General features: G+C 29.8%; 2 protein-coding genes across 6 annotated transcripts; one reads left to right on the plus strand and one right to left on the minus strand.

Annotated features, from left to right (window-relative positions):
• Positions 1 to 4785: 4785 nt before the first annotated feature.
• Positions 4786 to 5304, minus strand: LOC142628418 (uncharacterized). The gene has a single exon (XM_075802523.1). The coding sequence runs from the start codon at positions 5302 to 5304 to the stop codon at positions 4786 to 4788; it is 519 nt and encodes a 172-aa protein (XP_075658638.1).
• Positions 5305 to 7161: 1857 nt separating this feature from the next.
• Positions 7162 to 9213, plus strand: LOC142626891 (epoxide hydrolase 1-like). 5 transcript variants are annotated; one of them, XR_012842682.1, is made up of 3 exons: positions 7162 to 7824; positions 8179 to 8420; positions 8820 to 9213. XR_012842682.1 is itself a non-coding variant. In XM_075800597.1 (3 exons), exons 1-2 carry the CDS (start codon positions 7360 to 7362, stop codon positions 8396 to 8398), a joined length of 648 nt encoding a protein of 215 aa, XP_075656712.1. In that variant the 5' UTR covers positions 7162 to 7359; the 3' UTR covers positions 8399 to 8420; positions 8820 to 8937. The 5 variants fall into 5 exon arrangements, 4 of the variants coding, with proteins under 4 accessions (XP_075656712.1, XP_075656713.1, XP_075656714.1 ...); XM_075800597.1 differs by having other exon boundaries at positions 8216 to 8420; positions 8820 to 8937; XM_075800598.1 differs by having other exon boundaries at positions 8222 to 8420; positions 8820 to 8937.
• The last annotated feature ends 3606 nt before the right edge of the window (positions 9214 to 12819 follow it).

Below are 12819 nucleotides of genomic sequence, written 5' to 3' on the forward strand. Positions count from 1 at the left end.
ATTCCTACATACATACATACATACATATATATATATATATATATATATATATATTATACTAATAACAAGATTCTCTGTTTAGGTTTCATTATTTTGCGTAATAAAATATCCTCACACAAATTCTTAAATTTCTAAAATGCTCCAACCTTTTATATATATGTTTTCTTTAGAATCCTTTTGTAAAATGTATGCAAGTATAAAATGGTTTTTTTGGATTGTTAATTTTGGTTTTAAAAGGAATTAAGAGTGCAATCCCGAGGACACAATTGTCATTTTGATACATAAGCCCCTCTTCTTCTATAGGACTTTTCGAGATTAGGTTTTAAGCACTTTGTTCTGCCTCTTTGCTCTTTGTTGTCTATGAGCCACCACGCCAATATTCCATGGTTTTTGCTTTCTATGTTCTTTATTTTCATTTGGGTATCCTTATTTTGAGTCTTTTTCTCTTTCTGGGGTTTAAATTTCTCGCACATAGTTCTTCTTGGCAACCCCTTTTCCAAGGAAATGGTTTCGAGGATTTTATTTGTGTGTATATTGAATTTAAAGAAATCCTCTCTGCTTGAACTTTCTCCTTCTCAATGTCCATGGACATATGCTCCAATGTTATTGGATTACATTTTTCTTTCAAACCCATTTAGGAATTGCCTTTATGTTGTACAACATTTAATGGGTGTTTGTTTCTTGGTCTAAGACATTCTTATTGACAATTAGAAAATCATAAGGATATTTAGAATACAGATATGTATTTATAAGAAATTATATTTTATAGAAGTGTGAGTTATGATTCTCTAACATGTACATATATATGAAAACCCATATAAAAGAGGAACATTTCATATACAAGATACCATGAAATATAATACCCGTTAGCTAACCAAAAAGAACAATACTCAGTTGTTTTTCAAAATGATTGATTTATTGGGGAACTCGCTTTTGGCCAATATGTTCTTTAGATTGAGGAATGCCAAGAGCCCTGTACTACTAGTCAGCATCTCTTGATTCTTCTAATGGATCTATCAATGGTTGAAATTCCTTATCTCCAATTAGCAAGTCAAAAAATATAAAAATAAAAAACGATTGAGAAGTAAAAAAATAATAATAATAATAATAATAATAAGAATAATAATAATAATAATAATAATAAATAAATAAATAAATAAATAAATAAATAAATAAATGAATAAAAAGATGATAGAGAGATGCCCTATTAAGCAAAAAGATTGGTTGACATATTTTAATATTTCTAATTTGATAATTGCAACATTAAAGGTAATCTCTTATCTTCAGTTATCGAATTATTTTGAAATAAAAATAAATAATAATTGGGGGATGTTGTATTATTCATTTTCAAGTTAGTGATTAACTCCACAGTGTATAATGTTAAGCAAATGTTAGATAATGAACATGGCTTCTTCATTTTCAAGTTAGTGATTAACTCCACAATTTTATAATGTTATGCAAATGTTAGAATTTTTTTTTAAAAGATTATTATTGATAGGAGCAAACGTTAGATATCGAACACGAGTTTTGTGCATAATGAGGTTCGATTTGTAAAAACCTGTGAAAGTGTTTGACAAATTAGATTAAACTAGTCACAAACTCATGCGATGTATGCGAATATATTTTATTTTGTAATGTGATATAAAATATAATTTATTCTCGAAAATTTATGTAAGATAATTTGTTTTCCTTAAGAATTAAACTATTTCTAATAGTATTTTCCATCTCTCAATCTCTACAAATAGTCAAATATTTTCATTTATTATTTTGGTTTTCTTTCATAAACTTGGGCGTGTTTGACTGTTATTATTCTTTTTTGAAGTGATCTATATTCTTTAAACTTTTTTTTATAATCTGTTATATTTTTCTTTATCTATTTATTTATAATATTATACTTTATAAAGTTTCGGTTCTAAAAATAAATAAAATAAAAACTTTTAAAAGTTTCAAATTAATTATTCAAATTTCTCATTCTCTTAAGAATATTATTATTAGGATAATCAAATCTTATTACAAATTTATAATAATTGCTATTACTAAAATAATTGATGGGCACATTTAAATACATAAACATGTAAATTGTATTTTGATATAAAAGAATTAACTCAAACCAAAATATTAATAGGGAGAGAAAGCACATGTGATGGGAAACTCAAAAACACACCACCAAAATGTATCGACCTAATGTAGAGATACAAAAAAAACAAAAATTAATCAATCTAGAGTAGAGTTGCAAGGAAGAATAAATGAGAGAGAGAGAGAGAGAGAGAGAGAGAGAGAGAGAGAGAGAGAGTAGTCACCTTTTTTAGGAGAGAATGTAAGAAAAATAGCAAATTTATATAAAAGAAGATAAAAAAAAAAAAAGGTATAGTTGTAATTTGTAAACACCAAATTATCCAAGTTATGCTACTTAATAGAATAACATTATATAATGTCATGGATAACATCTAACAATCAAAAAAATAAAAAGAAAAAATATTACAAATTAAAACACAACCAAATTGCAATTCAAAGTAGAGTTCAACACAAAAATTCATCAACCTAAATTAGTGATACAATAAAGAATTAAAAAAAATTCTAGAGAGAGAGTGACAAAGAAAGAGAGAGAGTATTCGCCCTTTTGTGTGAGTAAAATATGGATTGAACGGAAGAGAGAATAACAAAAGTTTATACTATCTCCATCCCAATTTGTTTGTCCTGTTTGAAAAGACAAACTTTTTAAGGGAACATCATTTATTGCCTTGTCTGCCTTATAAAAATGTATAAGTTTCCAAACTACCCTTAAATAAATTTATCAAAAAATAGTTTTAAAAATAAAATAGGGGTATAATAGAAACATTAGTAAATTAATGACTTTTATTTTTAGAAACAGGACAATATTTTTGGAACATCTCAAAATGGAATAGATGATAAACAAACTGTGACGGAGGGAGTAGTAAATAAATTGGGGAAAAGAAGAGTCAAAATAAAAGGAAGATGAATAAATGAAGGAATTGTAAATTTGTAATGTTGGGAAATAGAATAATGGGAAGATAAAAGGGTAAAAGTGGGGGGAATATTGAAGGAAGTGTAATTGTAATGTGAGAATTTAATAGGGTGAAAAATATTTAAAAAAGAGAGTGAATGTTGTAAATGAGCTGCTAATGTGGCTCAATAAAAAAGTAAAAATACTAAGTTTTAACTTTTATATATATATATATGGTCATGAATTAAACTTGAAGCGAAATTGATCTAATTTGTACTAAATTTAGTTTATTATGTAGTTTGTCTATAGCTAGGTTGAAATTAATTTTTATATTGTTTTTTATATGCTTTTTAGAATGAAAAGCATCAAACATAGAACAAATTTTTTTAATTAAGAAAAACTATCAAACCAAGAAAACTCACAATTCAATAGAATTTGATGACTTGTTAAACACCTCTTTGGCCACTAGTCTCAAATCCATTTCCACAGTGAATTTAATTGCAGCACTTATGCATTCTCTGTTTCATGTCTGATTTTTATTTCAAACCTTTATAAATAAAAAATAAAAAATAATTATTCCCGTCCTATGAATTTATTACATGGGAGGTGGTAGTTAGCATTACCCATCAATGTGAAACAATGTTCTGAGTCCGTCCTTTCCAAAGCAAAGAAAAAAAAAAAAAAAGGGATTCACATGATTTTGTAGCTTATACTTGGTACTACTGTCCTTACAATTAAAGTGGGTCATGCATAGTGTGGGTTTAAATTAGTGCAATTGGTAAATTCCTCTTATTGAATAAAAGATCTAAGATGGAATCTTGTCAAAACCATAAAGAAATCTATTAATATGTTGACCTAATTGTAAGAGCAATTACCTAATTAGCATATAATACAATGTCAAATATTTTTGTATAAAAAAAAATAAAAAATATAAAGTGAAGAAGTAAAGGTTTTAGACCGCAAATCAGATCCATATCATTCTGGCTTAAGCTTATTTTCCTACCATTCATTCAAGGTGGTTGAAGACAATTACTATGACAACTACAACCAATTAAGGAGAGAGAAGAGAGCAGAGTCATTAATTTCAATGTATTTACTAAAAACCAAAATCGAATCTGTATGCCTATCATAATGTCAACTACAAGAATCAATTCCTTCATATAATTGTTATAGTGGCTAGTCACTAGTGCACCAACCTTTTGGGCTCCTTTCTTTTATTGAGACTGCATTAAATTCTCCTTTTTGTTTTTTTCAATTCTATAATGTCTAAGCTAGAGGTACGTTGCATAAGACATAAGAAATAACATGCATTCTATTGCAGCTAATATTGGTTGTGTTAGGGGAGTCCAAATCTTTTGTCCTACTTTTTCTGCTCCACTTTATACTCTACCAATAAAAACTTGCCACGTGTTCACCTAATTAATTAAATACTATCATTATTGACTTATTAATGCTACCATTATTAATTAATAGTAGTATTTAATTAATTAGATGAACACGTGGCAAGTTTTTATTGGTGGAGTATAGAGTGAAGCAGAAAAAGTGGGACAGAAGATTTGGACTCGTGTTAGGACCTTAAGAAGCATGCATTGCTTGTGCTATGAGCCTATGAAAAAAAAAACATGAAATAAGATAATAATAAGATGTATTGAATTGTATCAATTATAAACCATTAGCTAGTACAAACTAGTAGATGTTACTGATACTTTATAGAATATGGGACTTTTATTTAATTTTTTTGGTAATTAAAAACTTGGGCAACACGGAGATAGCTGAGCACCAACTTGTTTGTTGGAAATTTTATTCATGTCAACATGGAATCAAGGCAGGTGACTGATAATGGCTTCCGCATTGTTTTGTAGCTGGCTAAGTGTGGTAGTCGATTCAGATATTGGAGACTTGAAGGGTTTACCCTGGAAAACTTGGTCACACCTTTGTCTATTGACCGTGGCCTCTGACATCCAGTCCTTAACACTAACATAGTTGCTATCTGCCAAGGAAACGCCCGCGGCCTGAAGTTTCTCAACTACAGTTAAATAGTAATCAGAGCAACTGCTTAGGGCTTGCTTCAAGCCCTCGTCCTTTGCTGAATTTTTCTGTTTGATGATTTCGGTATCTACATCGCTAGCTTTAGTCTCTAAATGTTTTAATGAAATTTTGGCTAAAGTCAGGAGATCTGTAGCTGCTTTGGCCGCAGGGTCCGGTACAAAAGTCTCTAGGCACAGAACCTTGTAAATGGTGTAACCACAAGCTTGTTCAACCAAGGGGGTCTGGCAAAGAATTTGGGTTGGAAAGACAGTCAAAAGAAGCACAAAGACGAGGCTTGAAATGGGATTCATGTTTCCACTATAATGTTTTCTTTTCAGATAAATTTTATGTTTTTAAATAGGTGTGGTCAATCTAGCTATTGGGCTTCTTCTTTTTTTGTGTTTTTGAGAAACTTGTAGCTATTGGACTATGTTTATATAGAGAAGAGTTGGGATCTGATCGGTTCTAAGTTCAACTACCTATTTAGAAAGTTGATCTATAAAAAGTAAACGGAATATTTTAGTGCAGGATTGAATTACATATGACCATACAACGACACTATTCAACCGGTCCCTTTGACCTTACCGTGGTTATTACAAGGAGTTTGTACTTAGAACCATCCACTCCCAAGTTTCTAGCAAAACTTTTCTATCTTCCCTTTATTTTTAGTTGACATAAGTAATTATTATTTGTTCGGGATTAAGTCTTGTTGTATAAGAATGTTCTTCTCTATTTCATTTAATTAATAGAAGATTCGGTACTTGTTTGGATCCAATATTAATCTATAAATTATTGGTTCCATAGTCATGACCATTATTAAGATTGAAGGGGCTTGATTTTACTTTCCTTCCTAAATAGAAATATAGGTGGGGGGGAATTGATGGGTTCTACCCCCTTAGAAATAGGGATAAGATAACCAGAATTGCACATATAAATTAAGAATAGGTTTAATAACAATTTTTTTTTTCCATAATTAGCTAAAGTGATAAATTGTGAATGGTGGTAAATATTTAGTAAATTGTATTAGACATTGTAATGTAATAGCTATTCGTAGGGTTTAACTATTCTTTAGTTAGTTATTTTTACACTACATAGAATAGTCATTCCTTATGAATAGCTATTTTTCAAAATGATGAATAGTTATTGTTCTTTAAAAAATTTGTAGCAATTATTCTTTAGCAAGTACAATAATTTCTAAAATTAATATATATTCAAATAAACAAACTTACCATATACAAGTAAAAATTATAAAAATAAAAAATCATAAAAAAAATAATTCATTTCTCTCAATTTAAAAAAAATATATTATTTTTAAGGAAATATAATTGTTTGAGTAAGATATTTCATAAAATAAATCTTAAGTTATATTCTAATGTTACAACTCATAACCAAACTTATGAACAGATTTAGTTATTTTATTACAACACATTTTATTTTCAATAATAAATATTACAATTCTTGTTGTAATCTTCATTTAGTGTACTAAACATGCCTTTAATGGTAGGCTTATGTAAAAATAATTGTCAACCATTTACAACTTGCCAACAACAAATTGCAAAAATAAAAATTAAAGGCAGTGAACTTTTGTGTCAATAGCAGAGTTGATAAGAGGAACAACAAATTGCAAAAATAAAGAGTGGGAAATTTGTGTCAATAGCAGAGCTATTAAGAGGAACAAATCCCATGGTTGAAATTTCTAATTTTATGAATATCATCATAGTTTAAAACTGAAATGGGAAAAGACACACATTGAGTCGTCATTGTATTCTGTCCCATCCCATTAGCTATAAGCTATAGATGGTTTTAATAATGTCTTCACAAAATTGGCATAGACTTACGCTTTCAAAGTTTTTTTTTTGGATGAATGAATGTACGCGAGTTTAAAGTTTGAAAAATGCTATCATGTATGGTTACGAGTCCAAATCTTCTGTCCCACTTTTCCTGCTCCACTCTATACTCCACCAATAAAAACTTGCCACGTGTTTACTTAATTAATTAAATACTACTATTAATTAATAACGATAGCATTAATAAGTCAATAATGATAGTATTTAATTAATTAGGTGAACACGTGGCAAGTTTTTATTGGTGAAGTATAGAGTGGAGCAGAAAAAGTGGGACAGAAGATTTGAACTCGTTTTGCTACTGTCTTCTTTCCCGACAGTCCTTTGCCTTGAAAAGCAAAGCTAGCCCTTCCCAAACTCAACTTTTCTGTGCTCTGCATTAACTCCTGTACCGGTCATAACACCTCTCTTTAAATCCACTAGCTAGCTACTTCCACCACCCCAAGAAGCTTAAGCAGTTAAGCTCATGAGAGAGAGCAAAGAGAAAAAAAGAGTTTTAACTTCTTAGACAGAGAGACAGGCATGGAGGGGATAGATCATAGGATTGTGAGTGTCAATGGCAACAAAATGCACATAGCAGAAAAAGGACAAGGCCCGGTAGTACTATTCCTCCATGGCTTCCCTGAGCTTTGGTACTCCTGGCGCCACCAGATTCATGCTTTGAGCTCACTTGGATACCATGCTGTAGCACCAGATCTCCGGGGCTTCGGTGACACTGAAGCACCAACTTCCATCACCAGCTACACCTGCGATCACATTGTCAATGACCTTGTTGCTCTCATTGACTCTCTGGGTGTGGAGCAAGTGTTTCTTGTAGCACATGATTGGGGAGCCATCATGGGTTGGTACTTGTGCTTGTTTAAGCCTGAAAGAGTGAAGGCATTTGTGTGCCTTAGTGTTCCATTCACGCCCAGGAGTCCACAGATGAAGCCAATGGATAGAATGCGAGGTTTCTTTGAAGATGACTACTATATATGCAGATTTCAGGTTCTTGTTTTGTTAACATAACCAGATTTGGCTTCTTGTATGCTTAAATGATCATGTTTTAGTATAAAATCTTATTTGTTTAATCCCATTTGCCTTTTCGGTACCTAGTTTCTATGAAACAGCTGAAACAGTTAGGTAAGCATGCTTGTTTGATTTGAGCAAAGGCTCTCTAAGTCACATTATTTGCTTTGCTATGATTCTTGCTCAAGATTTTTAGGCTTAGACTTTAGTACACGTTACATTCCAAGTTATAAGAGGCTAATCTTGGACTCTGAAATTTGAAAACCAAAATTTGGTAACTAATATCTTATATCGCCACCCAATTTTACTTTGATATTTCCATATGTGTTGCAGGCAGCAGGAGAAATTGAAGCTGAGATTGCAGAATAAGGTACAGCAAATGTACTCAAGACCATTTTCTCAATTCGAAAACCAGGTCCACCCTGCTTCCCTAAAGGAAATGCATTTGGAATCCGTACCAATGCTTCAATTTCCTTGCCCTCTTGGCTTTCAGAAGAAGAGCTTACTTATTATGTCACAAAATTTGACCAGAAAGGCTTCACTGGAGGATTGAACTACTACCGAGCAATTGACCAGTATGTTACAAACTTTAATGAAAATGTTTCAAAATCTAAATATCAAAACATTTCTTATGCTTAAGACTTGATATTTAACAAATTCTAGGTGCCCATTTCACGTTTAAGGTTTTAATTCTTAAATCCAACTATGTATAGAGAGTCATGTTTTTTAAAATGACCATATCTTAGATTTGTAATATTTAATATGAAACATGAGATTGATTCATTTTAAATGGAGTTGATCCTCTTCCAAGACGCTCACCCAGCTCGTTTTTAATCAACAAAAGAACCAAAATCTTGGGCTCACATCAAATATAAGCATGAAAACTTGAACCTTGGCCTTCCTTAACATTAAATGTCCCAGTACTTTGATATTCATAAAACAAACGTTTGATGATTTGTTTCTGATTATTGCAGAAACTGGGAGGTCACAGAAAAATGGACCGGAGTGCAAGTGAAGGTACCTGTGAAGTTCATAGTGGGGGATTTGGACATGGTATACACCACCCTGGGGACAAATGAATATATACACAACGGTGGTTTCAAGAAAGATGTGCCGTTTTTGGAGGAAACTGTTGTGATGGAAGGGGTGGGTCACTTCATCAACCAAGATAAAGCTGAGGAAATCGGCTCTCACATCTATGACTTCATTAAGAAGTTCAAATAAATTCTGTTAGTAATTTTTGCACTGTTTCTATGGGTTCATTAGGATTTCAATCTGTCACCTCTAGTGGCACTAAGCTTAGTAGTTGAATAGACCTTGTCATATGATCTGCAAGGCTGCTTTATTAAGTATGAATTTCTGCTTGAATATCTATTTCTTTACAGTCATTTCATTATGATTGAGAAGCACATATTGGTACATGGATTCCCAAATCCCAGTTATTCATGGATGGTTAAAATTTGAATTTAAATTGTTGTTTTAAGACTCACTGAGTGTGTGTGTGTGTGTAAATTACTAGTAAAAAGAATTATATAGTTATTTTTTATATTTGTAGAAGTGGAAGTTGAATGGAAGTAGATAGGAGCTTTTGAAAGAAGCCAAAAGACTTTCATAAATTAAAAAATAAAATAACATAACATAACATGACCAAAATGCTATGCAAGAATCAAAGAATGGCAAAATAGAGATTTCCTTCTTGTCATGTCCCACTTATTGTTGGATTTACGTGCAAAAGCCTAAGTAAATATGATGGGATCTTAATGCATTAAACACCAATTAGACTCCTCTCTCAAAAAAAAAAAAAAAAAAAAACCAACTAGACTCATCACACGCGCGTGCAATGAGATTTTTTTTTTTTTTAAGTGTTATAATTTTTCTTTCATTCCAATTTGAGGTTTACATGTTTTCTCATTAATATTGTGCATTTAGAACTACTAATACAACTGGGAGTATCATGAGTCGTAATGGTCCTATTTTGTAGCAAAAAAAAAAAAAAACGTGTTTTCATTTTTATATATATAATTTTTATTTTGAAAATCTAATTTATAAGTGAATAAAGCAATTTGAAAATCAACAGGAGAGTGACTCTATTTTTTAACCAATGTTTTAGTGAGAGTTAGAGTTGTATTTTTACCGAATTATCTTTTAGTTTTGTCTTTACTTAAACATAGAGGTGTAGGGGCATTTTTGAATTAAAAAAAAAATCTAAATATGAGAAGCCTCTTAAATAGTAGTATAGATTAAGCCGTATTAATTTTTTAGACTCCATGGAATGTGTTTGGCTTATCACCAATTTTTTTTAAAAGGAATCTCTTTTTATTGTAACTAGCCGCATACCTGCTCATTACGCGTGATAATTTTTTTAGGATGGTCTCATTAAATATTTTACTAATAATATAATTTTAGTTATTAACCATTGGTTTTTCATTAGTTTTTAAGTTAATAAAAATCTTAAATATACCTTTTTTTTTTTACCTTTACACACACACACATACACATATATAGTGAATCTTTACACATACCTTTAAGAAAACTCTATATATTCCACTTTTTTAAATGCGTAAAATTATATACTACTACTCCATAATGATAGTGGCTAATTATATATATATATATTAGTTATCTCATTTGTAACGCTTCTTGTCATTATCATATATTTACTAACTGATGATTTGCATAACAAAGACGATAAATGAGAGGTAGCATTATTCATTAAATTTTCAAAAGTAATAATGTATGAAATAAAAATATATATATAAATATATATATATATATTATAAATAAGGTTAAATGAAATGTTAAAAAATGGATTTTTAAATTTTTTTAACTTTATTTCTTATGTAATTTCTACTACTATCAGAGAACATCTTTTTTTTAGTTATGATTAATATGGTTTCTATAGTTAGAGTTTGATTAGTTTTAAATTTAAATTTAGTACTGTGATTGTATTTAATTATTGATTTTTGATTTAATTTTTTAAGTGAATTTAACGGTTTATCTTACTACACTGTAAAGTTTTTAATGTTCTCTACATGGTAATCTCTATTTTATTTTTTACTTCTCCTTACAACCTCTTTGTTTTTCAATCAATGATTACTAATTGACGTTTGTTTTTTTTTCTTTACCTACTCTTTATTACTTTGTATTGGTTTTTTTTCTATACCATCTCTCTCTCTCTCTCTCCATTGGCAACCTATCGATTTCCAAAATTTGATGATGATTCTATGACAATAAATATGCATTATTAGTTTTTTTTTCTTAATTTAGTGTTTCTAACTTGATTTGTTTTGTATTTCATTCTTCTTTTGATGCATTGAGTGTGAGAATGAGTGTTTCCCTAGCATTACTCCACTTAATGTGGACAAATTTATTTATTTAATTTAGGAAAAATATTATATTTTAAAAATTTTAAAATAAAAAAGGAGTGGAAATATAAATAATTTAATGATATATATATGGAGGATGTGGCTGAAATTAAATGTTAAATAAAATGATATGAGAAAAAAATAAAAATAAAATACATATCAATAAACACTAACTTATCCAAATAATTCTATGTAATATAATAATAGTACATTCTTATATACAATTTTTAATTATTTATAATGCAATATGATAATATATAACAATCAAAGTTATAAATAAAAATAAAAATAAAAATAAAACTTAAAACACAAAACTAAATCTCATCAACCAAAATAGAGTTAAGAATACAAAACTTTATCAAGCTAAAATAGAGATGCAAGAAAAATAAAAACAAAAATCCACCAAAAAATTGAGGGAGAAAGAGTGGGAAATAGCCACTTTTTTGTGAGAGAAAATTATGTAAAGAATGGAAGAGTGAATAATAAATTTATACTAAGAGGATGATAATAAAAAGAAACAAAATAAAGGAAGATAAAAGGAAAGAGGAAGAGTGATATCAAGGTAGAATGTTTGGGGAGATGAAAAGGTAATGAGAAGAAGAAAGGTCGGAGAAAGTGTAAATATTTAAAAAATAAGTGAATGTAAAAAAAATTATAGGAAAATTGGAAATAAAAAAGAAATATATATAAATGTTAAAACCAACAAAAATGAATATGTAAAGTTAATAATCTATTTATATATATTTTTTGTAAAAAAAAATAGGAATAAATAATAAATAATAATTATGTGGCGAATGACGTTGCGATAAGGTGACGTAACAGGAGCTCAGTAGCAATAAATACTATACTTCAGCTTTTCGTAATACTAGTATTTAAGCAATTAAAACTTACATGACAATTTCAAATAGCAAATCTGCTATTCCTAGGATCCATAATGAATCACACCGAACTAAAACTTGCAAGACAATTTCAATTTTACAACCAAAATGTTTAAAAGAAAATAATGGCTAACCAACTAATGATATTCTCTTTATTTTGCTTATTCTTGTAAGATTCAATTGTGTAGAGTAGTATTGATGCCACAACCAGTTGATGACGTAGGGGGTAATTTGAGAATGCTGTTGTTGGTCTTGACCGAGAGAAAACTCATGGATTTACAACTAAGAATAAATTGTGGCAAGGCAAAGTGTTCAGTTCCAAAGAGTTTGGGTTGAATTCTTTGTATGCTTGAATTTACTGTATGGGACAACCATGTGTCAACTCTGTTTGCCTTGTCTGCAAGTAGTAGTTCAAAACACCAATGGAGAATAAAGGTGTGTAACTTAGCACTATCCCAATTGTGGCAAGACATGAACCCATTGTGAAGTTGACTTTAAACAATTAAAACTTACATGACAATTTCAAATAGCAAGTCAGGAAAATATTAGTCAAATAATAATGCATAATTAATAGTACATGGGAATTTCAAATCTAAAGCCATAACAATACATAATCCTTAAAAGGGACATTGAATCCAACTTCTTAATCGTAAAAGAAAAAAGAAAAAGCTGTAGTTGCATCCCAAATCCACAATTCCAAAAAAGCTGCAATGATACACATAAAATCTAAA

Source organism: Castanea sativa, chromosome 3, assembly GCF_040712315.1.
Source record: "Castanea sativa cultivar Marrone di Chiusa Pesio chromosome 3, ASM4071231v1".
Classification (NCBI taxonomy): domain Eukaryota; kingdom Viridiplantae; phylum Streptophyta; class Magnoliopsida; order Fagales; family Fagaceae; genus Castanea; species Castanea sativa.